Source organism: Microcaecilia unicolor, chromosome 12 (assembly GCF_901765095.1).
Source record: "Microcaecilia unicolor chromosome 12, aMicUni1.1, whole genome shotgun sequence".
Classification (NCBI taxonomy): Eukaryota; Metazoa; Chordata; class Amphibia; order Gymnophiona; family Siphonopidae; genus Microcaecilia; species Microcaecilia unicolor.
In genome coordinates, this window is record NC_044042.1 from 107,831,338 (window position 1) to 107,859,122 (window position 27,785).

At 46.7% G+C, this 27,785-nt stretch overlaps 1 protein-coding gene across 1 annotated transcript in view; it reads left to right on the forward strand.

Annotated features, from left to right (window-relative positions):
• The window catches only part of LOC115481412 (ETS translocation variant 4-like), a 51,472-nt gene extending 23,904 nt beyond the window's left edge, over positions 1-27,568 (forward strand). Inside the window, exons 7-10 of the mRNA XM_030220499.1 lie at positions 4,743-4,811; positions 9,719-9,891; positions 24,655-24,756; positions 26,445-27,568. Of these exons, the coding sequence (XP_030076359.1) occupies positions 4,743-4,811; positions 9,719-9,891; positions 24,655-24,756; positions 26,445-26,657 (557 nt within the window). The 3' untranslated portion in view covers positions 26,658-27,568. The remainder of the gene's footprint in view (positions 1-4,742; positions 4,812-9,718; positions 9,892-24,654; positions 24,757-26,444) is intronic.
• Positions 27,569-27,785: the final 217 nt, after the last annotated feature.

The window sequence follows — 27,785 nt, forward strand, 5'->3', positions numbered from 1 at the left end:
TAACGGTGGCCTGCAGAAAAATGGATTGTTGAGGCTCTTTGGAATTGATGCACCTGAGGAACGGACTAATGAAATTTGAGTTGAAAAAGGCATCTGATTTAGTGTATTCCCCCCACACCCTCAGGTTTTCTCTCAGCCTCTTACTCAGAATGTCTTCCTTTTCTTTTAAAAGGTGTCAGCTTCTCCCTTTGGATTTACTTCACTTCCCAAGTGTCTTCCCTCCTACCAGAGGTCCTCCCCACTTGCTTTCCTTTTACCTTCTTTTCCCCTCCATCACTGGTAGTGAGCAACCCCAGGCTGGGCCTTCTCTGACAGCTGTTTTCTGCAGAGGCTCGGCCAGGGCCTGCCTACCTTTGGCCCAACTTGCCTGCCCATGGCCACAACTCTTCCTGGGCCAGCAGGTACCAGGCTCCCTGAGAGGAGGCTAGTGATACCAGTCAGGCTGGAGACCATAACGAATTTTATTGTTGCAAACGTATAACCTGGCTAACAATCTAATTTAGCAAGGCAGATCACAATCTCAACACGGAATCACTAAAAACTATGACCATACAAAACTCAAAACATACGCTACCCAAAAAATATAAGCAAACATTATCATGAACTGAGATCATCTGGGAAGGGGGGGGGATGGAGGGGAAGGGACTATTAGGTCACATCCTGAATAGTAACAACAGAACTAATTAAAAGAACAATCAGACCTCGTATGCTAAAAGCTTCTTGAAACAAACAAAAAGTCTGCTGCTGCTTCCTGAATGAAGACTAATTTAACGATCAAAGAGATTTGGGAAGAGAATCTATAAAACAGGTCTAGCCACAGAGAAATCAGAAGCCCCCAGTGGCCAGTAAACCTCTACTGTGATGGTGGGGACAGTTAATAAACTCCTTCCCACAGAAAGCAATGAATATGCCAGCTTATATCATGGCCACATAAAGTGAAGAAACGCTCAGTCCCTACGTGCATGGGCAAGAGAGAGTTCAAGGAGTAGGGTAGATAAGCTCTTCCAAAAAACCGAGGGAGACGTTAGTCCACAAAGGTGATCTTCATTGAAACAACTGGAAGTTCCAAGCGTGTTCAGACTTTGGATCGACTTTATTCATTTAAAGCTGTACGAGATCTTGGAAACAATACCTACCTTTGTACACCGAACATCACAAGACTCCTGAAGCAGGCGTTTTGACGCCAAAACACAGGAGCTGTGTCAAGTCGTTTGAGTTGTTTCAACTAGCGGTAGCCTCAGTTTTTTGTCCTTCAAATATGTCGGCTGCCGACACCGGTTCAGTTCAGGCTGCGCAGTCCGATTTTTAAACGGCAACCAATGAAGTTTCACCAGATCAGAGGTCATACAGTCCTCTTTTTTTTTTTTTTTTTTTTTTATACTCAGAAGCAACTGAGCAATGGAACTCTGAACAACCTCCAGTACCCTCGAAAAATGTTTTAGAGAAACCCAGTTAAACAGCGTTTACATCACTCTACAGCTAAGCATCAATGCCTTTAAAAATAAATAAAAATCCTTTGGATTTTAAACATAGTTAATGCATATAAAAAGCAGAACTTAAAAGTAGCCATAACTACCTCTTTACGTGAGCAGAGTTGATTTTACCCCCAAATTATGGATCGCTGAGGAGATGGGCATCGACATCTCTTCCACAGGAAGATTGCTGAGCTCAGCAAAGGCGAACGAGTCACCCAAAGAATCTCTGTTTTGGTCAGATCGAGAACCAGATAGTTGTGAGATGACGATTTAACTGACAACGGAATCAGAACATGAATTGTAAGGGAACCTCAATTGTGCTGCATATCAAAAGAGCAATACCTGAATGTCGTAGACCTGCAGCTTGAAAGTATAGCTTTTGAGGTTCAACCAAAACGCAAGAGGCTTTAATTAAACATTTTAAACAAGTATGTGCTACCACATAGACCACAGTATATGACCCTGTGGTACCCTGAGCAGAGAGAATTCCAAACAGATCCATTCTTATAGGAGTGAACGGAACCAAGTTGGAACTGGACCACCTCTATCTGCTGTCTGTAAACAATGCAGTAGAGCTTGTACAACTTGTGGTGTAAATGTTACTGTGACACTTTTTTTTTAATATATTACATCGAAGCAGATCTGACACAGACACTGGCGAAGCCACATCCTGACATCTGCTAATCTTCAAAGGGTTTTCAATAATTTGATTGTGGATTTCCTTGTAGTTATCAATCAAGACCTTCTTTTTTTTTTTTTTTTTTAAACAATGGGCATCCCACTGCCTGTTTCACCCTCGGAGGCATTTACAGTCCTAACCAATTTGATGATAAAGCCTCCTTAAGTTAACCAAGAAGGACTGAGGTCCAGAATACAACCTCCTGCCTTCAAGTGACCCAACAAGAAACAATGGGCCTAGTACTCGGAGCTTTTAACCAGCCAAGAACAGCTCCTGGCCAGTTAAATAGTGCTTAGCCAGCTATCTCTGCTGAATATTGGCACATAGTGGCTAACCGGCTATACCACAAACATTCAAGCAATGGCCGAATAAGTTCAGCGGGCAAATTGGACCACATAAATAGCAGCCCTATCTTTGCCCGCTATTAACTTAACCAGCCAGTGCTGAATATTCACATAGACTGTTCAGGTAGAGCTGGCCAAAAAACCCCAATATTCAATGCTAGTCACCAGAAACAGCCCGGCATTGAATATCTGGGGTCAGCGTCGCCGGCAGCTAGCTAGTGGTGGGGTATCTTCTGGTGACGCACCGCAAAATGTAACCCACTGCCTGAGTGGACATTGTTACATTATAGAGTCCCTGAGACAGACCCCTTATGGATGTTTGTTTATTGAGACTTGATACAGCAAGGTCAGTGCGATTTACAATAACAAAATTAAAAGCAATTGAAAATGGGGGAGGGGGGCTTTTTCTTTCTTCTAGAATGAGTGATGTGCGGACGCATGTTGGAGAGGAACTGGAGGTTGTTCGATGAGGTTTTGGTATGTGTGCATGATGGGTGGAAGTGTATGCCTGGGGGAGGGGTTCTTCTTATAAAAAGGTCATTGCAGAGTTATTCTTTGTTTCAAGTTGAGTGGTGAGGGCATTCCTCGTCTCTGTGCCTGTACAAGTTCTTGTTCGTGTACTATGTTGATTGGAAAATTAAAAGGAAAGAGCACTACATTCATTCTAGAAGGGTAACTAAAACAGTGACTATGTAAACACAAAAAAAATTAAAAGTAAATAAAAATTAAGAATACGGATACAAGCCCTCTAGGCTGGTTACAGGACACACTCTACAGCATTTAGGACCCAAAAGCCAATTGGAAAATATAGAGTTTTCAATTTTGAATTTAAAATTGATCAAAGATGATTCATTCCGAATCTCGGGAGGGAGATCATTCCATAATCTTGGTGACAAAAAGAAGGCGGCAGATCTCGTAGACTTCAAGTAAACATGTCCAAGTGACAGCAGAGTAAGATGATTGGCGTCTAAAGATTGAAGATTACAAGAAGTGGTATATGGGATAACAACGTTTGACAGATAAGATGGTTCTCCGGCATAAAGAACTTTGAGTTAAGAGAAGCCTATTCAGTAACTCCTAAATAACTCAACGATCTTTTAGTTCCAGCATAAAAGCTTTGTTACATCTTTCTGTGGACGTCTCCTCTGCTTCCACCTCCAGGTTATGATCAAGCTGACATTCCCATCTAACATTTGGCATGGTAGGCCAGATGTGACCAATGTGTCATAGTTTGGGGGCACCGGTAGTATTTTCCATATGGAAAAGTCCATAGTCCGCTATTAAAATAGACATAGTGGAAGCCACTACTTGTCCCGGGATTGGTAGCATGGAATCTTGTTACTCTTTAGGATTCCAGAATCTTCCTATTCTTTGGGGTTCTACATGGAATGTTGCTACTATTTGGGATTCTGGAATGTTGCTATTCCTGGCTATTCTTAAGTTCTTAATTTTGTTTTGTTTTGAAGCTGGAGTTGGAGTCGGTACATTTTTACTGGCTCAGACTCCAACTCCACAGCCCTGGTTAAGCTCTTAACTCGTGCATGCATTTCCCTTTTAGCACGCGGTAACCTGCGCAATAGCGATTTTCAAGGATCTCCTCTGGGAGGAGGCAGAGGCAACATTATCCTGCTAGTGAGACGCTAAGTGATCCTGCTTGAAATCCCATTACCTGGGCTAATGATTACATTAGTGCATGAACGGTATTAAAAAATACCCTTAAAAATAGCAGCATTGGATTTGCAGTTAACACAGACTAAAATCCGTGATAACTCCAAATCTTAATGCCCTTTAGTAAAAGGGCCCTAATTTTTTTGTACCTGAGTCATAGTAGATGATGGCAAAGAAAGACCCGCACGGTCCATCCAGTTTGCCCAATAAGATAAACTCGTATGTGCTACTTTGTGTATACCTGACCTTGATTTGTATCTGTCATTTTCAGGGCACAGACCGTAGAAGTCTGCCCGGCACTAGCCCCGCCTCCCACCACCGGCTCTGCCACCCAATCTCCGCTAAGCTTCTGAGGATCCATTCCTTCCGAACAGGGATCCTCAGAAGCTTAGCGGAGATTGAGTGGCAGAGGCGGGGCTAGTGCTTGCCCAAGGTCAGAAGGAGCAGCAGTGGGATTTGAACCAGAGAAGGAAAAGAGAAGCACACAGATCCTAAAGGCCTGTAATCCCAGAGTCAGGCTGGGTGGGCCAAGTAATCTTATCTGCTGATGTCTGGTGTTCTCTTTTTCTCTCGCAGGATGTAGCTATGAGAAACAGATGAGGGTTTACGCCGATGACGCCTGTGTTGTGCCAGAGAAATACGAAGGTCAGGAAGAGAGAACGTGGACTCCACAAACCACTTTTTCATTCTCACCTAGTAAAATATAAGATTATTTTGTGCTGAATTGTGGGGTGGTGACTTCACTGCATGAACGGGAAAGGTGATGTACTTTGTCAGTGAGAGTATTCAGTTACTATTAAGGGAAGCCCCTGGGACTTGGGTTCAAATCATGCTCTCGTCAAGCTGAAGTGCCCTTTCAAAGAAGCAAAAATTATTATCTTGGAAAAATTAGGATGGGAAGGAACCTCGAGAGGTTATGTCAGTGATTCACAAACGTTTTAGTATGGCAGAACCCTTACAATATTTTTACATACACTTGAGTGCAGTATCCCCCCCCAGGCTTGCCATAGGGAGCAGGAACAATCCCCAGTCATTTTGTCAGCAGAACCAGAATAGTTAGTAGTGACTGGGGATTGCTCCTGCCTCATAGTGACTAGATGATACAGCTTGTACTGAACGCTAAACACTGATGCAAAATAAAATATTGTATTTCACTTTCTTGTGGAACCCCTGAAGAGAGTTCAAAGAACAGTTTGGGAATTACTGGGTTATCTAATCAAACCCTCTGTTTATCTGCTTTTTTTTTTTTTTAAATAAAAGAGAAACACTTGACCATAGTTGTTAACTTTCAAATTTGTACAAACTTCTCACTCAGGCAGCTATTGATCATAACCAAAGCCGGCCCTGGCCTCTACTTTCAAGCACGGTGCTGTTCTGCAGGGCCAGATCAGTTCTGGCTTATTTTATTTGGCTGAAGAAAGCCATCCATTGCCTTAACGGAGAAAGATCAGGATGGTCTCAGCCATTGGGCCCATCCTTTTTTCGCTCGGGCCCACCCAGTGGTGGCACCCCACATCAATATCTCTCCTCTGTGGTGTCCCAGTATGTGCCCACCCGTCGCTGAACCCCGTCCATCCTGCGCCTGCTGGCTGGATGCCACTCTAGCTTTCATCATTTCCTGTCTGACGGGAGCCGGCCGATGGAAGCCTGCAGGGCCGGCACAGGCAGCAATAATTTCACTGCAGGTGCTGGGGACGTCTGTAAGGTACACCAGGGAGGGACGGGAATCAGCAATGGGCGGGCAGATGCTGGGATGCCACAGAGGAGGAGAGATGTTGATGTGGGGTAGGTGAAAAAAATCTTTTTTTTTTTTTTTTAATCTCCGGGGGGGGGGGGGGGGGGGGGGGAGGTTGTGGAGTGCCATGCAGTGGAAGGGCCCATCTAAGTTAGTTCTGGGCCCATCCAAAATACTGGGTCTGGCTACGCCACTGCTCTCAGCCTGCCCAGATGACAAGGAGCCAGTGAGTCATAAATTTAACAAGGCATGCCAGACTTTGCTCAGGTTTCTGCAGTTAATAACTCTCATCCCTAGTGTGTTCCTGGGCTGCTGTGGCAAAAATTGTAACTTTTCAGCTTTCTACTTTCAAATACAGATTAGCAAATGAACTACAAATAGTGGACATCTTGATAGATTCACAATACAGAAAAGAGAAAAGATTATTAACTAATGTAACAAATTCTGGAATGAATTGGTGAAGAACTGATTTTTTAGCAGTTTTTGGAATTGTAAGTTGTTAGATCATTCCTTTGTATTACATTTCATCCTATCTCTATTAGTGTGTAATCTATGACTAATGGAAGCTGACACTTTCCCGACATAACCATGCAGATTACTTGGTTTTGGCTCAGTCTACGTTAAGCCTCGGTGCAACCTCCTACTCACATCAGAGCTAGGGACAGGACAGAAATGACCCGTCTCCACGGCATAAATGCACAGGAGGCAGGTATCTTTCAACTGAAAGAAAGTTCTGGAACAAGAAGGCATAAAATGAAGTTAGACTTGGAAGTAATCTGAGGAAAATACTACTTTATGGAAAGGATGGTGGATATATGGAACAGCCTCCTGGTGGAGGTGGTAAAGATGAGGAATATATCTGAATTCAAGAAATCGTGGGACATACGTGGTATCTTTTAGGGGGAGGAAGAGATAGCAGATGGTATGGATGGGCAGACTGGATGGTCTGTATGGCTTTTATCAGTCATCATTTTCCATGTTTTGTTCTTGACACCTCCCTTAAAGAAGCAGTACTGGGCGTTTTGACCTTGTGGAGTCACTCACTTAGCCATCTTGTTAGGAATCTCGAGAAGCACAGATGTACTTGGTTTTTTGAAAGGGAGTCATTACAGGATGTTTTGTGATGCTCAGCGAGCACCAACCGAAAGACCTGTTCGGAGGAAAGATCTAAGCTATGATCTGAGGCAGATGTGTGTGGGGGTTGATTATTGCTTCCTCAGAGCTTCAACTGGGGCTTGGAATTATTTACATGACCTATGCACATTAGGAAAAAAAATGAATGATGTCTTACAGAACAACTAGAAGATCTAATGAGCAGCCTTCTAGCCTGATGCCAGGAGTTCTATGAATAGAGCAACTAGCCTTAACTCCTTACTCAATTCTCCCTATTTTAAGCATGAAAATAGTTGTTCTGCAGCTGTTTGTAGGCCAGTCCATGAAGGCAACTGTAGACTCTCTGCCTAAGCCATCAAAGAAAGTCTGGTTTCCAAGACATTCACAATGAGTACAACGGGATCCATATATGTTTGGTCTAAGGCAGTCGTTAATTTGCATGGTCTGGTTATCATGAAACCCAGACTCCTAGATTCCTTCCCTTTCCACTAAAGGAAGATGAGTTTCACAGTCAACCCTTGTAGCTGTTGGGGAAGGGGAAGAAACCTAGCTGACACCACTGAGCAGCCTGAGGTGCTAAATTTAGTGGTTCGGTACACATTCCAGTGGCATAACCGGAAGTCCCCCTCATTAACCATACCTTTACTGGTGGGGATGCCCAAGCCCTGCCAGCCAAAGTCCCTAATGCATCCAGAGCAGCGCTCAAGTCGGAGGCATGCCAGCACTCCCATGTGTGCTCAGTTCAGTGTCAGTCGCCTAACTGACCATGTGCAAGAGTTCCGGCTTTGTTAGCTGATGTGCACTGGCTGACTTAGGCACTATTCTAGCTGCAAGGGGGACTTGTGCAGGAGGAGACCTCTTCAGCTGGCAGGTCTTGGACATCCCCGCCAGATATTATTTGTTATTTTTATTAGATTTTGCTCACACCTTTTCAGTAGTAGCTCACGGTGAGTTACATTCAGGTACATTGTTCATTTCTCTGTCCCTGGAGGCTCACAATCTAAGTTTGTACGTGAGGAAATGGAGGGTTAAGTGACTTTCCCATGATCACAAGGAGCAGCAGAGGGGATTTGAACAGGCCACCTCTGGATGTCAAGACCGGTGCTCTAACCAGTAGGCTACTCCTCCACTCACCCATTAAAGCGGAGGGTGCTGGAGCCCAAAGTGGGGGGTGGGAAGGCAGACTCCCACTGGCTTATGCAACTGACATATTCTATATACTTCTGCATACTCGGTAGAAAGAGATACTGGTTATGTTGCATAGGCTGCTTCAGTAGAAGAAAACTGAAGGCCCACGAAACCCCATTGAATATTTGTGGAGCGCTGTGAGCTGTCGGAGTTCAACACTAGTTCTTTTTCAGCATTGTAATTGCAAGATGTGGGCAAGTAGGGCAACCACCCTGGTTGTCGTGCAAGGATGGGGAGGCACATTGCCTTTACAAATTAGTCTTGACAGTCTGTGAGCACAAGCCCAAAAGGTAGGGAAGAGGTGGAAGGGATTTTGGATTTAGCTCGTGCCTTTTTCAGGAATAGCTCAGAATGAGGATACAGTGGGTATTTTCCTATCCTCATGACGGCTTACAATGCTCTCAGGTATACCGGTAGGGCATTCCATCTTTGTGGAATGCCCTACCGGTATACCTGAGAGCATTTGAAGACACTCAACCATTCGAGGTTACTAAAAACGCATCTGTTGGTGATTGCCTTTCCAACCACATGAGGGCCTGTCTAGTTAACTTCGTTCCTAGTTTTGTGTTTCTTTTCAACCGCACCCGGCACCCATTTTACTGATCATGTCTCCTCGCCACATAATTACAACTACAACCCGTCGAAGACTTTAGACTGTGTATATGACAGGCGACTGCCCTCTCCATATTATTGTAACTGCCACCCAGTTAAAACCATGTTTGTGATGACTGTTGAAGACTATGTATGTGACATCTATGTAAATTTGTATGTGAATATTGTTACTCACCTTGGATAAAAGCGAGATATAAATGTATTAAATAAATATATGAGGCAATGAGGTTAAATTACTACTACTACTACTTAACATTTCTAGAGCGCTACTAGGGTTACGCAGCGCTGTACAAATGAACAAAGGACGGTCCCTGCTCAAAGGAGCTTACAATATAAATGACGAAATGTCAAGTTGGGGCAGTCTAGATTTCCTGAGTAGAGGTGTAGTGGTTAGGTGCCGAAGGCGACATTGAAGAGGTGGGCTTTGCGCAATGATTTGAAGATGGGTAGGGAGGTTAAATGACATGCCCAAGATCACAAGAAGTGCAGTGGGATTTGAACCTGACTTCCCTTATCATCATTCTGCTCCTTTAACTATTAGGCTACTTCTCCATTGGTGGGGGGGGGGGGGGGGAGCTACCTTGCCTAGGATGCTGTTATACTGGAGCTCTGAAAATTAATACCATACCATAAAAACTAGCTACGTAATTTACACTTGTTGGCATTTTTGTGGTGTTTTTTAAGAATGCGCTTGTGCAGAGATGTAGGTGTGGTTGATGTGTCATCGTAGCATAACTGTCATTCTTTGAGAGAATGTGCTGGGACTTTCTAATGATGTTCACCTTTCTACTTTCAGATAGATTCAAAAAGAAAGTTTGTCAATGCTGAAGGGGAGGGGCTGGTAGTGGCTGAAAGGAGGCAAAAAAAAAACCCCTAACTTTTTTTGCTCTTTCGATAAATATAGCAGGGGACATCAAGCAGGAAATTGGTGCATATCGAGAGGGCCCACCATATCAGCGACGGGGTTCTCTCCAACTTTGGCAGTTCCTGGTGGCTCTGTTGGATGATCCTACCAATTCTCATTTCATTGCCTGGACGGGCAGAGGAATGGAGTTTAAGCTCATCGAACCAGAAGAAGTAAGATTCATACTTACGTTTGAAAGTGAAACCCTTGTAGGTGTGGGGTGCAGGTGGGGCTCATGGGCCTAAGAGATGTCTGTACATGGCACTTGTCCATACAGGTGGACCTAGTGCACCAAACAAGACATTGACTACTTGAGGTTTTTCAATGTGATGCCAGGGAGACACCAGAGATAGGAAAAATTGAGTTTTCTGATATTTTTCAAAACACAAACATTGTCAGGTGTTCTGGATGGAACCCAAAGTATTTTTGACCTTTCAAATTTAAGAATTAAAAATAACGGTGAGGCTTCCATCCAGTACAAGCTTCTCAGTTCCCATCCCAGTATGTTCCGGTATGGGGTACTTTTTACTGCACTGATGAAAGGTACTGCTGAGGAGCGATGGAAAGGAAAGTTTGATGGATATATTTGTTCATAGCATGCCGCTTCTTCTGCTCTCTCGTAATCATAAGTAACATAGTAACATAGTAGATGACGGCAGAAAAAGACCTGCACGGTCCATCTAGTCTGCCCACGATAAACTCATATGTGTATACCTTACCTTGATTTGTACCTGTCTTTTTCAGGGCACAGACCGTATAAATCTGTCCAGCAGTATTTCCTGCCTCCCAACCACCAGTCCCGCCTCCCATCACTGGCTCCGGCACAGACCCCTTATAAGTCTGCCCTCCCCCATCCTAGCCTCTCAACCACCAACCCCTCTTCCCCCGCCATAAGCACTGCCATAATGAGACAAGACCAAGGGTCCATCAAGCCCAGCATCCTGTCTCTGACAGTGGCCAATCCAGGCTTCAAGAACCCGGCAACCCCCCCCCCCCCCAAAAAAAAATATGTAATAATGTTCAATGGACTTTTCCCTCAGGAATCTGTCCAAACCCCCTTTAAATTCCGTAAGGCCAGTAATCGGTTGTCTCTTGAGTCAGTAATGTCCTTTACAGAATAACTGGACAGACAAATGACACTGGACAATGCACTAGAGTGTCCTTAGGGATGGGGTCTAGAAAGTCAAGACTGGCTAGAAGTTACTTCCCCATTTCTTTCCTTCAGGTGCCTCTTCTTACCACAATTTCCTTGTTGGCGACCATGAGCCATCTTATGATCATCTTCAGCGTTTGGGAGGATTGTCATCCTCTGGACCAGTGGTTCTCGACTCTGTCCTCAGGGTCCACCCAACCAGTCAGGTTTTCAGGATTTCCACAATCAGTATGCACTGCCTCCTTGGTATGCAAACCTAGATCATGCATATTCATTGTGGATATCCGAGAAACCTGATTGGGGGAGTTTGCTGAGGAATGGGTTGAGAACTTACTGCACTAGACAACCAGCCTGTACATCTGAGAGTTTGAGTGGCTTCAGATCATGGAAATGCAACACAGTGACATGTCGGCACCAAACGTTTGCGTGTGGCGTAGAATAGTTGATGTGCTTTATTTTAAGGGGTGTCAAAACTTATCTCTGAAGTCTCACCGCTATAAAACTAAAGCCCAGCAATCCAACTGCTGTTAAGACACCAGCATCCTATTTTCCAGTGATTCCCCAATGTCATATTTATTTATTTGGATTTTACGCTCACCTTTTCAGTAGTAACTCAAGGTGAGTTCCATTCAAGTACACTGGGCATTTTCCTATCCAATCTGAGTTGGTACCTGGCAATGGAGGATTAAGAGACTTGCCCAAGCTCACAAGGAGCAGCAGTGGGATTTGAACCGGCCACCTTTTGAACCACTTGGCCACTCTTCCACTTAACTTGCCCAGTTGATTGACAAGTTATTGCACATCATCTAGTACTCTTCATCTTTGAGTAGCATGACCACCATGGTTAGGCTGATAAGCTTAAAAGTTGGATGCGCATCACAGGGAGGGATTCACAGTCTGTAGCCCCTGGCTAGTGGCTGGGTTAGATGGGAGGGAAGAAGTTTAAAAACAAACAAGCCTTCCCACCGCTGGCCAGGTAACTTGGAACTACTACTACTATTTAGCATTTCTATAGCGCTACAAGGCGTACGCAGCGCTGCACAAACATAGAAGAAAGACAGTCCCTGCTCAAAGAGCTTACAATCTAATAGACAAAAAATAAAGTAATCAAATCAATTAATGTGTACAGGAAGGAGGAGAGGAGGGTAGGTGGAGGCGAGTGGTTACAAGTGGTTACGAGTCAAAAGCAATGTTAAAGAGGTGGGCTTTCAGTCTAGATTTAAAGGTGGCCAAGGATGGGGCAAGACGTAGGGGCTCAGGAAGGTTATTCCAGGCGTAGGGTGCAGCGAGACAGAAGGCGCGAAGTCTGGAGTTGGCAGTAGTGGAGAAGGGAACAGATAAGAAGGATTTATCCATGGAGCGGAGTGCACGGGAAGGGGTGTAGGGAAGGACGAGTGTGGAGAGATACTGGGGAGCAGCAGAGTGAGTACATTTATAGGTTAGTAGAAGAAGTTTGAACAGGATGCGAAAACGGATAGGGAGCCAGTGAAGGGTCTTGAGGAGAGGGGTAGTATGAGTAAAGCGACCCTGGCGGAAGACGAGACGGGCAGCAGAGTTTTGAACCAACTGGAGAGGGGAGAGCTGACTAAGTGGGAGACCAGCAAGAAGCAGATTGCAGTAGTCTAAACGAGAGGTGACAAGGGTGTGGATGAGGAACTAAGCCTCATGGTGCTGTGGAGGAAATGGATTCCCCAGAAGCTCACATGCAGCTGTTTTTCTTGACGAATTTGATAAGAACAGGACAGCCAAGATGAAAAGTGTCCCTGTTGTGCGGCGGTTCATCTTTCCTTGTCCGTGTTAAGCTGAGATGATTGGTACGGCTTGCTCTGATTGCTTGCCGCAATGACATTCATTCGGTAGCAAGCCAGAGATTGAATAGGAAGGTTGTACAGCACAGCCTCATCTATCCTTGCCACACGAGCACAAGGGGTTTGTTTGTTTTTTTTGTTACATTTGTACCCCGCGCTTTCCCACTCATGGCAGGCTCAATGCGGTGGGCAATGGAGGGTTAAGTGACTTGCCCAGAGTCACAAGGAGCTGCCTGTGCCGGGAATCGAACTCAGTTCCTCAGTTCCCCAGGGCCAAAGTCCAGCACTAGGCCACTCCTCCACTCCTACATGTAGTAAAAGTGACGATACCTCTGTATTAAAGGAGAAAGAGTTTGGCTTAGTGGCTCAAGTGAAATGTGTGAAAGGTCCAAAGTTTGATCCCACCATCAGGATATTGGCTGCTGGAGTGGCTGGGAATACTGTAGAGGCAGCATTCACAGCCCTATGGAAAGGATGTCCTGATAGTTGGTTAAGGGCGACATCTAGTGGCTGTCCTTGGGAACCATAATTCAGAGGGTCCAGAAAGAGCCACAATGCACAGCATTCCCATTTCTCCCCTCCCCCTGCAGCCTAGGATGCTTGCTACATTACTAAACTAGATATGCTGGGGGGGGGTGGGGTGGGGATGTAGGTGTGACAATTTCAGGTCTGCATCGATGCTTGCAAAAGCTACAGGTCTGGAAAGCAGCTTGGGAACACGAATTTAGGATGCAATTTGAGGTCATTTGATGTTCGTACTGTTAGTACTCTCCCAGCTGTAGCCCATGGGGCAGACCTGAGAGAGTAATACCATTACAGGATTATTCACAGGGCTTACTAGTCACAAACACGAGCACATAAAGCAAAACTTGTTAACTCGCCGTTTTTGTGTAAAATATGGAACAGTGGTTCCCAAACCTGGTCCTGGAGGCATCTCAGCCAGTCAGGTTTTCAGGATATCCACAAATAAATATTCATGAGAGATTTGCATGCCCTACCTCCACTGCATGTAAATCTCTCACAAATATTCATTGTGGATATCCTGAAAACCTGACTGGCTGGGAAGCCTCCAGGGCCAGGTTTGGGAACCACTGATGTAGAAGAACAGACAGTACTTGGGTTTGTCCTTTTTATACAAATATCTTAGATTTTGGAGTCTGGACTTCTGTGGCATTAATAAGTGATGATTTGACTAATGCAGAGTTCAGAAGAGAGAAAACCAAAAATTACTTCGGAAAAAATGTGTGCTCCAGAGGTGGCTGCAGCCTGATACCCCTTCATCTTGGCAGTGGAGAATTGGTCTCATATGCTTATGTTCGGGAAAGCTAAACAAGCACATTGTACTTTTAAATTCCAGTGGCATTTCTGTGTCTTATCCACAAGGAAGGTGAGCCCTTAGGTCCTGTAAGGCCCCGAAGGACCTGAAAGGACAGCCGTGCAACTCCAAGTCTTCACCCGTGACGACCGCCGTTCACCAAGGGTTGAGCCCCCAGCTGCAGGCGGTCAACTGGACTTCAGGAACCGCGGGGTTGACGGACTGACCTGGACTAGAACCAGGAGAGAAGTGGGCATGTGGAATAGAGAAGTCCACAACTGGCAGCAGATCGGGGCAGGCAGCTAACAGAGTAGTCAGAGTCAGGCAAGAGGTTTAGGCAGGCGGCTAGTAGAGTAATCAAAGTCAGGCAAGAGGTCAAGGCAGGCAGCTAGGCAGAATAAACCAGGAAACAGTCCAAAAGTCCAAAAACAGCAACACTAGGAAATCACGGAACACAGGAACCACAGAGACTGGCCTCGGGTAAAAGAACCTGAAGCAACCTCTTACCTCAGGCTCATTCCTTAAATACTGTTCGGCAGTCAGCCGCCCAGCCCCCGTAGACATAGCCTGCCAATCAGAACTTGGTTATCGACAGAACCCTTCTGATTGGCTCTGACCGACCTCCCAGGCAGATCTATCGTACTGGCCTTCCAGTCTAACTCCTCTGAGGCGGAGCTTGGGATTCCCGCGCCCAAGAATGAAGGAGACGCCGGCCATCGCACCTCGGCGCCATTTCTCTTACTGGCGCAGACACAGCCCTCGTAGCCGGTGATCGAGATTCCGGCAGCCGTGATCGCCGGCCTCGGGCCCGGACTGGGCGGCCATCACCACGGCGAGCCCCGGCTTCCCTTCGCGGCCTCAAGAAGGCCGGCCTTCGTCGTGGTGGACGCCGGCTCCTGCTTCCCGCGGAGGAGCAGCCGGAGGGAGCGAGGGATGTGACATTCTGTTGGTCTGGTCCCCTTGTATTTAAATGTTGCCCACCAGAATTCGTAGCTTGATTGTGAAATAAGCTAAATTTATGAAGCTACTTGGTTTGGTAAGATTTTTCTCTTGGTATTTGTTGGCCCTGGCTGGGTTATCAGTCCCCTGGACTATAGGGATTAATGGATTATGGTAAAGGGGGAGGGAGGGTGGGGGAGGGGATGAGATGGAGTTGAGTAATAAATGTGTGGAACAGCTTTTTTGTATATTTTCACTTTAACATATTAAGATCCATATTAGATTGTTTTGCTATTGTAAAAATTGTATTCCCTATCAATTTTGTCTGTTCTTGTTGTTTACTGATGATAAAAAAGATTTTACATAAATTGGGGGGGGGGGGGGGGGGGGGGGGGGGGGGGAGCAGAAATCCCCAGATGTGAATTGAAGTCTCATCGTACCAGACTCCAGCCACTGAGTTGAAGGCCCAAAGGAACAGGGAATCGACTCCTCCCTCTCCTCTGTGCATATCCAACAGATAGCCAAGACCTGTCGCTTCCTTCTCTATAACATCAGCAAAATTTGCCCTTTCCTGTCTGAGCACACCACCCGAACTCTCGTCCACTCTCTCATTACCTCTCACCTTGACTACTGCAACCTACTCCTCCCTGGCCTCCCACTTAGCCATCTATCCCCCCTTCAATCCGTTCAGAACTCTGCTGCCCGTCTTATCTTCCGCCTAGACCGATATACTCATATCACCCCTCTCCTCAAGTCACTTCACTGGCTTCTGATCAGGTACCGCATACAGTTCAAGCTTCTCCTACTAACCTACAAATGCACTCGATTTGCAGCCCCTCATTACCTCTCTACCCTCATCTCCCCTTACGTTCCTACCCGAAACCTCCACTCACAGGACAAATCCCTCCTCTCAGCACCCTTCTCCACCACCGCCAACTCCAGGCTCCGCCCTTTCTGCCTCGCCTCACCCTATGCTTGGAATAAACTCCCTGAGCCCATACGCCAAGCCCCCTCCCTGCCCATCTTCAAATCCTTCCTGAAAGCCCACTTCTTCAATGTCGCCTTTGGCACCTAACCTTTTACCTCTACTCAGGAAATGACTACCCAGCTTGACATTTCGTCCTTTAGATTGTAAGCTCCTTTGAGCAGTGACTGTCCTTCTTTATTAAACTGTACAGCGCTGCGTAACCCTAGTAGCGCTTTAGAAATGTTAAGTAGTAGTAGTAGGTATTAAAATACACACGGGCTATTGCCCAGCTTGTGTAGCTCCGATACCCCCAACCAGGTATTACCCAAAAGTGTGTCCTCGGTGTTCACTCTGTGGGTCACAAGAGTGCATTTGATCCTTTCAGTTAATCGGAGGACAGACCATCGGAGTTCCTGCTTCACATATTCATAATCTTCAAGAACTGGAATCCTGTTGGAAACCCAGATTATCCCCCTCCCAAATTCATCTCCAGTCCTCTTTGCATACCCTCTCACTTTTGGGCTTTCTTCCTTTTCCTCTCCAGCAGAATCTACGTTCTCGGCCCATCCAGTCTGCCCAAACCCGTTTCTTCAGTTGGGCTTTCTGCAAACTAAAACTTGGATCCCCACATTCTAAGTCGTACTTGTCTGTTTTTAGTCCTTCTGGGCCACAAACAGGCCAAATGTTCAGGATAACCCTAATGAATATGCATAAGAGGTGCACATCTGTCTTCTACATATTCATTAGAGTTATCCCGAAAACCTGGCTTGTTTGTCTTGGCCAAGCCTAGACCCAGGGGCATGTTTTCTGTATCTGAAATCAGTGAATACCTGTCGAGGACTCAAAACCTTGGTCCTACTAGCCCGGGTTTCGACGCTTGTGCCCCATTATCTTTTCAAACTTAAGTCATAATTGCCCAATTTCACCACCAGTGTAGCCCTTTGCTTTGAACAAGCCTTTCCAAATGAGTCTTCTTCAATACGAGGCAGGGGCTTTACACTGTCCTAAGCCGGAGATAGATTCATTTAAACAACCATGAAGTCCGTTGTACTTCCCAGTTCCAAGAGGAGCATTAAACTCCGTTAATTGCTGGGAAATGCATCTGGAACATCCATTAATGTCAGCCCATGATTTATGGGTGTAGTTAGCCTGGTTCTAACTCAAAGATTGGCACCAGCTTGAGCAGATGGAGCACAGATTGGATGTTCTGCCACTCAAGTAAAGTCATGTAATAAACTTGTGCGTTAATAGCTCATTTTTCTACTTTGGGTGTGGTAAGTTTCCCTGTTTGTAATTGAGTTCTGAGGGTGTTGAGAGAGTGTGTCTGGATGGGGGGGAGTGTTTGTCAACAAGACGTGGCCTTTGTTCAGAAGGTAGAGGTGAATGCTGGTATTTGTGACTATTTACAGACAGGTGAAGAGACGGGACGTTAAGAGGTTGATCTGTGTGCCTCTTGATTTGTGATCTGTGGAAAATAGGGATGTTCTGGATTCATCCGGAGACGTTCTTCTCAGCTGTAAGAAGTCTATGGTCTTTATGGTTTAGTTTATAATGTATTGGATGATATGGCAGCCAAGCTGGGTTATACTAAACTGTTATTCTCCATCCCACCTCCAGTCACTTCTGTAAATGAGGTTGTGCCTTCACATGAGTTTATTCCTCATTCTGTCGAAAACAAAGCCTGACATTATTTGTCCATAAGTACATAAGTAATGCCACACTTGGAAAAGACCAAGGGTCCATCGAGCCCAGCATCCTATCCACGACAGCGGCCAATCCAGGCCAAGGGCACCTGGCAAGCTTCCCAAACGTACAAACATTCTATACATGTTATTCCCGGAACTGTGGATTTTTCCCAAGTCCATTTAGTAGCGGTTTATGGACTTGTCCTTTAGGAAACCGTCCAACCCCTTTTTAAACTCTGCCAAGCTAACCGCCTTCACTACATTCTCCGGCAACAAATTCCAGAGTTTAATTACGCGTTGGGTGAAGAAACTTTCTCTGATTTGTTTTAAATTTACTACACTGTAGCTAGTCCATCTGCCAGTTGGCCATCCTGTGCCTTGTTGAATGAGAGTGGGCTGGCATGTTAATTTTTCCACTTTCCTAAATTGGTTTCATGTACTGTAAAGACCAAATTCAGTGCTTGGTGCATGTCACAAATGCATTTACATGTGTTACTGGTAATATGACAGAAAATACAGAAGAGCAAAACAAAACTTAGAGATAATAACACTAAGGGGTAAAACGATGATGCTGTATTGGTCTAGAAGATTTATTGGTCCAATACAGCATCATTGTTTTATGAAAATTTTATGGAGAAGGTTTGGCAAATACTTCGCATGCAAAACAATTCATAAATACAAAAATAGATTTTTAACATAGATCCTGATAAAATCATACAATCTGTGTTGGGATCAGCAGGGTATAAGGTACCTGCTGAAGCTCTTGGGCTCCCCTCCCCACCCCCCTCCCGAGCTGTGGTGAAAAATGGGACATTTAATCCTATACGTGAAACCCTCCCCCTACAGCAGATAACCTTGCCTGTTGCAGCTCAACCAGTGCTATTTTTAATTTTGGCACAAGGACACGAGCAGCTGGGCATCACTCCTGCCCTAGGGATGATTCTTAACCCAATGCTTGGGATGCACCTGGCTTGTTTATTGTGGGTGTGCGAAAAGATAGACTGGTTGAGTGTGTCCCAAGGTGTTGATTGAGATCCAGTGAATTAGGATGTGGGAGGCTGGGCAGAAAGGTTTTAGATTTTGTTCTTTAGGTGGAGAGGGGTAGGTTTTGATACTGAGCTAAGTGGGGGAGGGGATCTCCAGCTGACCATATTCAAATACAGTCACGTTCAAAACAGAGGCGTAGGAAAGGGGGGGGCGGTGGGGCGTTCCGCCCCGGGTGCACGCACTGGGGGGGGGGGGGGGGTGTCTGCTCAGTGGTTCCCTGCTCTTTCTGCCCTGGAACAGGTTACTTCCTGTTCCGGGGCAGGGAAGCAGCAGAGCCGACGCAGCTCCCAGTGATATGCACTGGGGGCGGATCGGCCCTCCCGCCTGCCCCCCGCTGAAAGGTAGGGTGCGTTTCGGGGGGGGGGGCGCCGTGCCCTGCACTGGGGGGGGGGGGGGTGCGCAGCGGCGACCCGCCCCGGGTGTCAGGCACCCTCGCTACGGCACATACATTCTTATAGACCAGTAGTTCTCAAACCTGGTCCTGGAGGCACCCTAGCCAGTCAGGTTTTCAGGATATCCACAATTAATATTCAGAAGAGAGATTTGCATGAAGTGGAGGCAGTGCATCTCTCAAGCGTATTCATTGTGGATATCCTGAAAACCTGACTGACTGGGGTGCCTCCAGGATCAGGTTTGGGAATCAGTGTTATTCTTTTCTTATATTTATTTGTAAAAGAGGCCCGTTTCTGGGCGAAATGAAACGGGGGCTAGCAAGGGGATTGGAGAGAAACGTTTCGAGTGTGCGCACCCACTGCAGCCCGTTTCAACCCCTACGGAGGTCGTCAGTACCGCTGCTCCCCCCTGTTCGCACGGCGACGCACGTAACATACCAGGGCAAACAGGATCCGCACGTTTCGTTCCGTGGCGTTTTGGAAGGTCGTGTCGGGCGCCATTTGTGTATCGCCAGCGCACTGGGAGGCGATTGTCAGGCAGGGCCAGGGGTTGCGTTCCTGTTGTTCATGTGGAAACGGCTGTGGGCGTGACGTCACGGATCGAGCGAAATGGCTCCGCCCCGGACGTCACGACGTTTGACGCGAGGGTGTGACAGACAGACAGGGTGAGTGGAGAGGCTTCACCACCATGAATCCACGAACCCTTCACGGAAGTTGCAGGATCTTGGGGCCTCAATGGAAAGTTCAGGTAGCGAATTATGTCCGGAAGGGGCGTGGCTGAGGGCGGGTGTATGAGTGACAGTGAGTGGTGCTGACAGGGTGCAACAGTACAGGGCTTCAGTGTTTCCCTGCCACACTGTGAGCTTCAGAATTGGAGGTGAGAATTATTAATATAGATATGTGTGTTTCTTGACTAGCTCATAAGCTCATGGAGCCTGGACTGTCTCTTGTGCATCTGTGTGGCATAGCGTAATGCGTACTAGTGCTTTAAAAGTGATGAATAAGTAAGATCTGCTAGGGGAGAAGAGTTTTGACAGGTGTCTGTCTACCCCTCTGGATCATGAGCTGGGGGGGGGGGGGGGGATAATGTCCGTGAAGTAACTGTGGCTGGTAAGGTTCTTGTGTTTGACTGTTCACCACTGTATGCTGGTGCATGTTCACTTATTTAATACACTTATTAATCATCTCTCATAAAACAAATATTGAAAGTGACATGTCTAAAACTGTTGACAAACTTACATGAACATTTTCATTAAAATAACAATGAAATGCAAACCGACTATGGAGCTAAAAGCAGTTGTCAGCTGTAACCTGTTCTGAGAAGCCCCAGTGTATCCGTCCAGACTGGCAGGGCTACCTTGGCTCCTTCGGATTAGTGTTCGAGTAAAAGGCCTGCTTGCATGTCTCAACGTATCTAACATCCGAAACCACAGGTAATGCCAGTAATTTGTCCTATGTAAATCATAACGTCCTTCCTGGAGCGAAAGGGCTCTGCTTTTATTTTTTTTTTCCCCTCAAATAACTTAGTGATTCATCTAGCAGAGAGCTGAAAGTCACTAACGAAAGCTTAAATGAAATTCTCTGAGGAATTGGAACTGAAGTAAAGCGTCCAGCGCTGGTGAAACTCGATCTGATCATTTCAGCTTGTTCAAATACACTCAGCTGTGCATTGAGTATTCTGGAGCTTGCATAGCAAAAACCTTTGGGGCCGAATGGATAAGGCATTATGATAATATATTCTGCTTTCTGATAATGTGTCAGTGTGGCCAGTTCTTATTCTAATACATACAGAAGAAGCATTTATACATTAACTAGTAAAAGAAGCCCGTTTCAGAGCAAATGAAACGGGCGCTAACAAGGTTTTCTTTGCCAACAACCCCCCTCCCTCCCTGGCCAACCCCTTCGTTGTTCTGGCATTGCTCCGCCCCCAACGTCATTACGTTTGACGCGAGGGCGGGGCCTGGAGCGATCTCCCCTCCCCCCCCGCCTCCCTACCAACCTCTTCGTTGTTCTGCCATTGCTCCGCCCTTGAGGGCGGGGCCCGGAGCAATTTTCCACCCTCCCTGCCTCCCTTCCTGCCAACCCCTTCGTTGTTCTGCCATTGCTCCGCCCTTGAGGGCGGGGCCCGGAGCAATTTTCCACCCTCCCTTCCTGCCAACCCCTTCGTTGTTCTGCCATTGCTCCGCCCTTGAGGGCGGGGCCTGGAGCAATTTTCCACCCTCCCTGCCTCCCTTCCTGCCAACCCCTTCGTTGTTGTGCCATTGCTCCGCCCTTGAGGGCGGGGCCCGGAGCAATTTTCCACCCTCCCTGCCTCCCTCCCTGGCCAACCCCTTCGTTGTTCTGGCATTGCTCCGCCCCCAATGTCATTACGTTTGACGCGAGGGCGGGGCCTGGAGCGCCCTCCCCCCCGCCTCCCTACCAACCTCTTCGTTGTTCTGCCATTGCTCCGCCCTTGAGGGCGGGGCCCGGAGCAATTTTCCACCCTCCCTGCCTCCCTTCCTGCCAACCCCTTCGTTGTTGTGCCATTGCTCCGCCCTTGAGGGCGGGGCCCGGAGCAATTTTCCACCCTCCCTGCCTCCCTTCCTGCCAACCCCTTCGTTGTTGTGCCATTGCTCCGCCCTTGAGGGCGGGGCCCGGAGCGATTTTGGTGGCTTCACCACCACGAACCTTCGAACCTTTTTGAAGGAAGTCAGAGCTTGGCTTCACTGACGTTAGTGTCCTCAGAACGTTGAGGGTGAGTTTTATTATAGTAGATGTTAATAGAAATAAGATGCCATCTTCTTCAGGTCAGAAATGAGCAAATGACATATATCAGACTATACACTGTGTCTGGAAAAAACTGGACCCCCCCCCCCCCCTTACATATTTTCCAGATACTTTTCAATTGTTTAAACATTAAGGGTCTTGCTTACCAATGTGCGCTAGCATTTTTAGAGCGCGCTAAACATTAGCATGTGCTAACACCCATAGGGATATATGGGTGCCTCTAGCATTAGCGCACTCGCACCTACCCAGTGGCAGGGCGACGGGGGTGGTCCATCCCAGGCGCACACTGCAGGAGGGGTGCAGAGAGCAGCACCTTGGCTGTCGTCTCCGCCGGTTCCTTGTTCCCTCTGCTGTTACGTCCTGTTCTAGGGCAGAGGGAAAAGGAAAAGTGGAGGAGTACCCTAGTGGTTAGGGTGGTGGACTTTGGTCCTGAGGAACTGAGTTTGATTCCCACTTCAGGCAGAGGCAGCTCCTTGTGACTCTGGGCAAGTCACTTAACCCTCCATTGCCCCATGTAACATAGTAGTAGATGACGGCAGAAAAAGACCAGCACGGTCCATCTAGTCTGCCCACGATAAACTCATATGTGTATACCTTACCTTGATTTGTACCTGTCTTTTTCAGGGCACAGACCGTATAAGTCTGTCCAGCAGTATTTCCCGCCTCCCAACCACCAGTTCCCCCTCCCATCACCGGCTCCGGCACAGACCCCGTATAAGTCTGCCCTCCCCTATCCTCTCAACCACCAACCCCTCTTCACCCCGCCACCCAATTTCAGCTAAGCTTCTGTGGATCCATTCCTTCTGCACAGGATTCCTTTATGCCTATCCCACGCATGTTTGAATTCCGTTACCGTTTTCATTTCCACCACCTCCTGCGAGAGGGCATTCCAAGCGTTCACCACCCTCTCCGTGAAGAAATACTTCCTGACATCTTTCCTGAGTCTGCCCCCCTTCAATCTCATTTCATGTCCTCTCGTTCTACCGCCTTCCCATCTCCGGAAAAGATTCGTTTGCGGATTAATACCTTTTAAATATTTGAACGTCTGTATCATATCACCCCTGTTCCTCCTTTCCTCCAGAGTATACATGTTCAGGTCAGCAAGTCTCTCTTCATACGTCTTGGAACGCAACTCCCATACCATCCTTGTAGCTTTTCTTTGCACCGCTTCCATTTTTTTAACATCCTTCGCAAGGTACGGCCTCCAAAACTGAACACAATACTCCAGGTGGGGCCTCATATACAGGGGCATTAAAACCTCCTTTCTTCTGCTGGTCACACCTCTCTCTATACAGCCTAGCAACCTTCTCGCTACGGCCACCGCCTTGTCGCACTGTTTCATCGCCTTCAGGTCCTCAGATACTATCACCCCAAGATCCCTCTCCCCGTCCGCATTGAGCCTGCCATGAGTGGGAAAGTGCGGGGTACAAATGTAACACAAAAAAAAGACAGTGGAGCCGACAGCCGAGCGGCTGCTCCCAGCAGTTAAGAAGAATGCACCCGGGAAGGGGGGGTGGGGGTTGGAGGTGATGGGGGGGGTGAACGCTGCACCTGGGGGAGGGGGAGTGTTGTGCTGCACTCGGGGGGGGGGGGGGGGGGGGCAGCCGACCAAGGAACGCCACTGCACCTACCATTGTTGCTCAGTAAACAGGGCCCTTAGAATGACCTTTAAAAATACATTAGTCCAAACTTTTATTAGGAAACGCCCTTAGCAAACGCTTTGGGCTGTATGCCTTAATTTGCCGTTAAAATGGGAGGAGTGGCCTAGTGGTTAGAGTGGTCCTGGGGAACTGGGTTCAATTCCCACTGCAGGAACAGGCAGCTCCTTGTGACTCTGGGCGAGTCAGTTAACCCTCCATTGCCCCAGGTACAAATAAGTATCTAAGCCGCATTGAGCCTGCCATGAGTGGGAAAGTGTGGGGTACAAATTAAAAAAAAAAAAATCCTCTTCACTAAATGCTATTTAGCTAAAATGGAGCTTAAGGGTCACTACCTGAATGACGACATATTGAAAATGGGGATAATCCAGTTTTTACAGCACCTGTCAATAATAGTATCATAGTATCATTTGTTTTTGGTTATTTAGAAAAATGTCGGGGGTCTCGTTTTTTTTTTCCAGACACTGTGTATATGTGAAACATAAATCAAATGAATTCTTGTACACTGCTAATACTCCCTTTCCAGGGTTTAGTGCGGTTTACATTCTAGGTGCGACAAAAGCCGGTAATGTTAGCGTGAGGTATGGCAACAATTAGAGACAATTGGTGTAATGCATGAGACTAATGCATTCCAATGATAGTCTCATGAGGAAAGGTGGGGGTGGGTGGGAAAGAGAAACATGGAGCGATGAATGGGGGATCAGAGTATAATTTTATGGTTTATAATGTGATAGGAACCCAGATGTATGTTTAGCCCTATCTGGTGGGTGTTAAAATATTTCATCATTTAACTTCAGAGGTCTTTGTCAATATTAAATGCCAAAAGCAATATTGATTACCACTCCTAGTAGGCATGCATGGAAGGATTGAGAACTTGACTTTCTGTCCTTCTAGTGGAGCGAATCCCGCCTCTGGCTTTGGAAGCCAGATGAGTCCAGGCTTAGCCCAGTTCAAGAAAAGGTTATTCCAAGTAACTGTATTCTAATGTACATGTTTTTTTATTCATTGTATTGCATTGTAAACCACTTAGAATGAAGCAGTATATGACTTGTACAGTAGGATTTTATTTTTTAAGGGGAGGAATGACGCACGAGGGGTCCGTTATGAAGATATTGGCACACATCCTCGGTGTGGCTTTGGTTAACATCTGAAGTTGCTGTTCAGTGATCACCGCCGTGGCTGCAGTAATGCCTGTGTTTCTTACAGGTTGCCAGACTCTGGGGTTTGCAGAAGAACCGTCCAGCCATGAACTACGACAAGCTGAGCCGATCTCTTCGCTACTACTATGAGAAGGGTATCATGCAAAAGGTATCATTCACACTTCTTTTCCTCTCCTCTGTACTTGGAACAGGATTTTTTTTTTTTTTTAACGTAAACTCAGAGCGGTGATCTGGACACAGAATAAACAGAAACGTGTTCTAGAAGGGAATTTAACATTCTTAGCACACCTAATCCTGGCACTTATCCCTATGATGTGCTGCTACACAACAGCCAATGGAGAATAGGGCAAGTAACATAGTAGATGACGGCAGGTGACCTGTACGGTCATCCAGTCTGCCCAACAAGATAGCCTCATTACATATAGAATGATGTGATACTTCAAATATTTGAAAGGTATTAATCCGCAAACGAACCTTTTTCCGGAGATGGGAAGGCGGTAGAACGAGAGGACATGAAATGAGATTGAAGGGGGGCAGACTCAAGAAAAATGTCAGGAAGTATTTTTTTCACGGAGAGGGTGGTGGATGCTTGGAATGCCCTCCCACGGGAGGTGGTGGAAGTGAAAACGGTAACGGAATTCAAACATGCGTGGGATAAGCATAAAGGAATCCTGTGCCGAAGGAATGGATCCTCAGGAGCTTAGTCAAGATCGGGAGGCAGGGCTGGTGGTTGGGAGGCGGGGATAGGGCTGGGCAGACTTATACGGTCTGTGCCAGAGCCGGTGGTGGGAGGCAGGGATAGTGCTGGGCAGACTTATACGGTCTGTGCCAGAGCCGGTGGTGGGAGGCAGGGATAGTGCTGGGCAGACTTATACGGTCTGTGCCCTGAAGAGCACAGGTACAAATCAAAGTAGGGTATACACAAAAAGCAGCAAATATGAGTTATCTTGTTGGGCAGACTGGATGGACCGTGCAGGTCTTTTTCTGCCGTCATCTACTATGTTACTATATGTATGCCTGATCTTGCGTTGTCCTTGCCATTTTCAGGGCATTGACCGTAGAAGTCTGCCTGGCACTGTGCTTGTTCTAAATTGTTGAAGTTTTTTTGAGCCCCTGAAAAGCTCTACCACAGTCCATCCAAACCTTTTCAGCCACGATCTGGGCACAGACCGTAGAAGTCTTGGCCAGCACTGGCTTTACTTCCCCTTCAGCGGTGTTGCTACCTACATCACGTGCTGTTGATGCTTCTAACTTCAGGGAAGAAGTGTTGCATAGATCATGCTGTGTTTTAGGTGGGGGGGGGGGTAACAGTATAGGATATGAAGCTGAATGTGGGTGGGGGGAGGGGAAACAGTGGTGGTAAGGTCCTAGCTTTAGAGACGAGGGTATTAAAAGGAGGAGCCTCTGAAGCTCAGGGTGCCTGTAACTGTAGGGATGGGTTCCAGAATGATTGTTTCTTTTCCTAAAGATTGACCACTCTTTCCTGCTATTGCATACATGCACAGGGCACTCTTTTTAAGAAGAGGGCTCACTATTATCTGTGAACGACATTTCGTGACAAAGGTGAGAGAGACTCTTTGGAGCTACAGTACACCAGGACAGCATGTAGGAGAATGGTACTTTCCACCTGATCGTTCTGCTGCGATACCTCATGCTGCCTTCAGATCTTTCCTGCTGAACTAGGAAAAACGGGATTTGTGGCAGTGTTTCTCTAAAATTGGGGGGGGGGGGGGGGGGGGGGGGGGGGGGGGGGGGGGGGTTCTTAAAACACCCTCTCCCATCCTACCAGTACGTACCTTGCTCATGGCTCTCTTTTTTTTTTTTTTTTTTCCTCAGGTGGCCGGAGAGCGCTATGTTTACAAGTTTGTGTGTGAGCCGGAAGCACTTTTCTCATTGGCCTTCCCCGACAACCAGCGCCCAACCCTGAAGTCTGAGTTTGAGCGGCAGGTGAGCGAGGAAGACACGGTACCACTCTCCCACCTGGATGAGAACATGGCCTATGTTCAGGACCTCTCCTCGCAGCACTTCAGCAAAGGCTATTCCTACTGACTCCTTACAGGGGACATGATGTAATCCTTGTACATATGGGTATATTTTTTTGTTAGTTTGTGATAAGCATAGGAGATTTTTTTAAATTTTTTTTCTTTTTTAAGAGACAGCCTGTTAAGAAGAGACTTTATGAATAAGCTGCTCCGAGTAGACATAGTCCCAGTTCACCTGAAATGCCAATGAGTTTCCCGGCGTTCAATGCCAATGTTTATTCTCTATCATGTTCAGCAAAAATATTCTAAGAGGTTTTGTCCTCAATCAGTAAGACAATCTTGGCCTCCCAATAGCAAAAGACCATAAAGCCAGGGAGGCAAGTTTTGGAAAAAAAAAAGTTATTGGCAAAGAGGGTCTCGGCCTACTGTAGGCATCGTCAATGGTTTTGTACCACTGCGAGCTTTGGCTCTTTATTGTAGACTTCTGTCGTTGTCCTTTTCAAGACTTTCAAAGCCACAGTGTGAGCTGGGCCTTACAAGTATCAGCTTGCTTTGTTTCTGGTACTTTCGCATTCCCCAGCAGTCATGATGCATGAGGACACAAGCTCGGAGAGTGGAACTGAGACTGGCAGCTCCAGATTGAAAGGTGAATTGTAGCGTCTCCTTGTCCTGCAGTGGTCCTAGGCACCCAGTTTGCTGCCAGTCTCGAGCAAGGAAAGGACCTTGGCAGCTGCAGTAGCTGTTGAGCGAGTACTTGAAGGAAAACACCTCGGTTCAGGCAGCCTCATCAGCAATGCTGCCTTGAATCTTGTTCACACTGTCAGCACTTTTGGCAGTGAAGGGAAGGTGTGAATTGCATGCATAGCAGAGACAGCCGAACCCCCCCAGAGAGCAATGGCTTTGAAAAGTAACTAAACCTGTGAAGACCCAAGCGTTTGTGATGCATTTTCCATGCCTTTCAAATTGTTTGGAGAGGGGGACTAGGATGGGTAGAATAAACTGCAGCAGGGGAAGGGAAAGGATCAGGAATGGACACCACTTTTGAAGCTACCCTGCTGGTCCTGAATGTTACAGGAGTTAATAGAATGTTGCTGACAGTACAGAAAAGCCCCAAATTCTGTTCAAAATCCATTTTCATTTTATGCCCCATTATATTCTCTTTCTCCTATTTATCTTTTTTTTTTTTTTTTTTTTA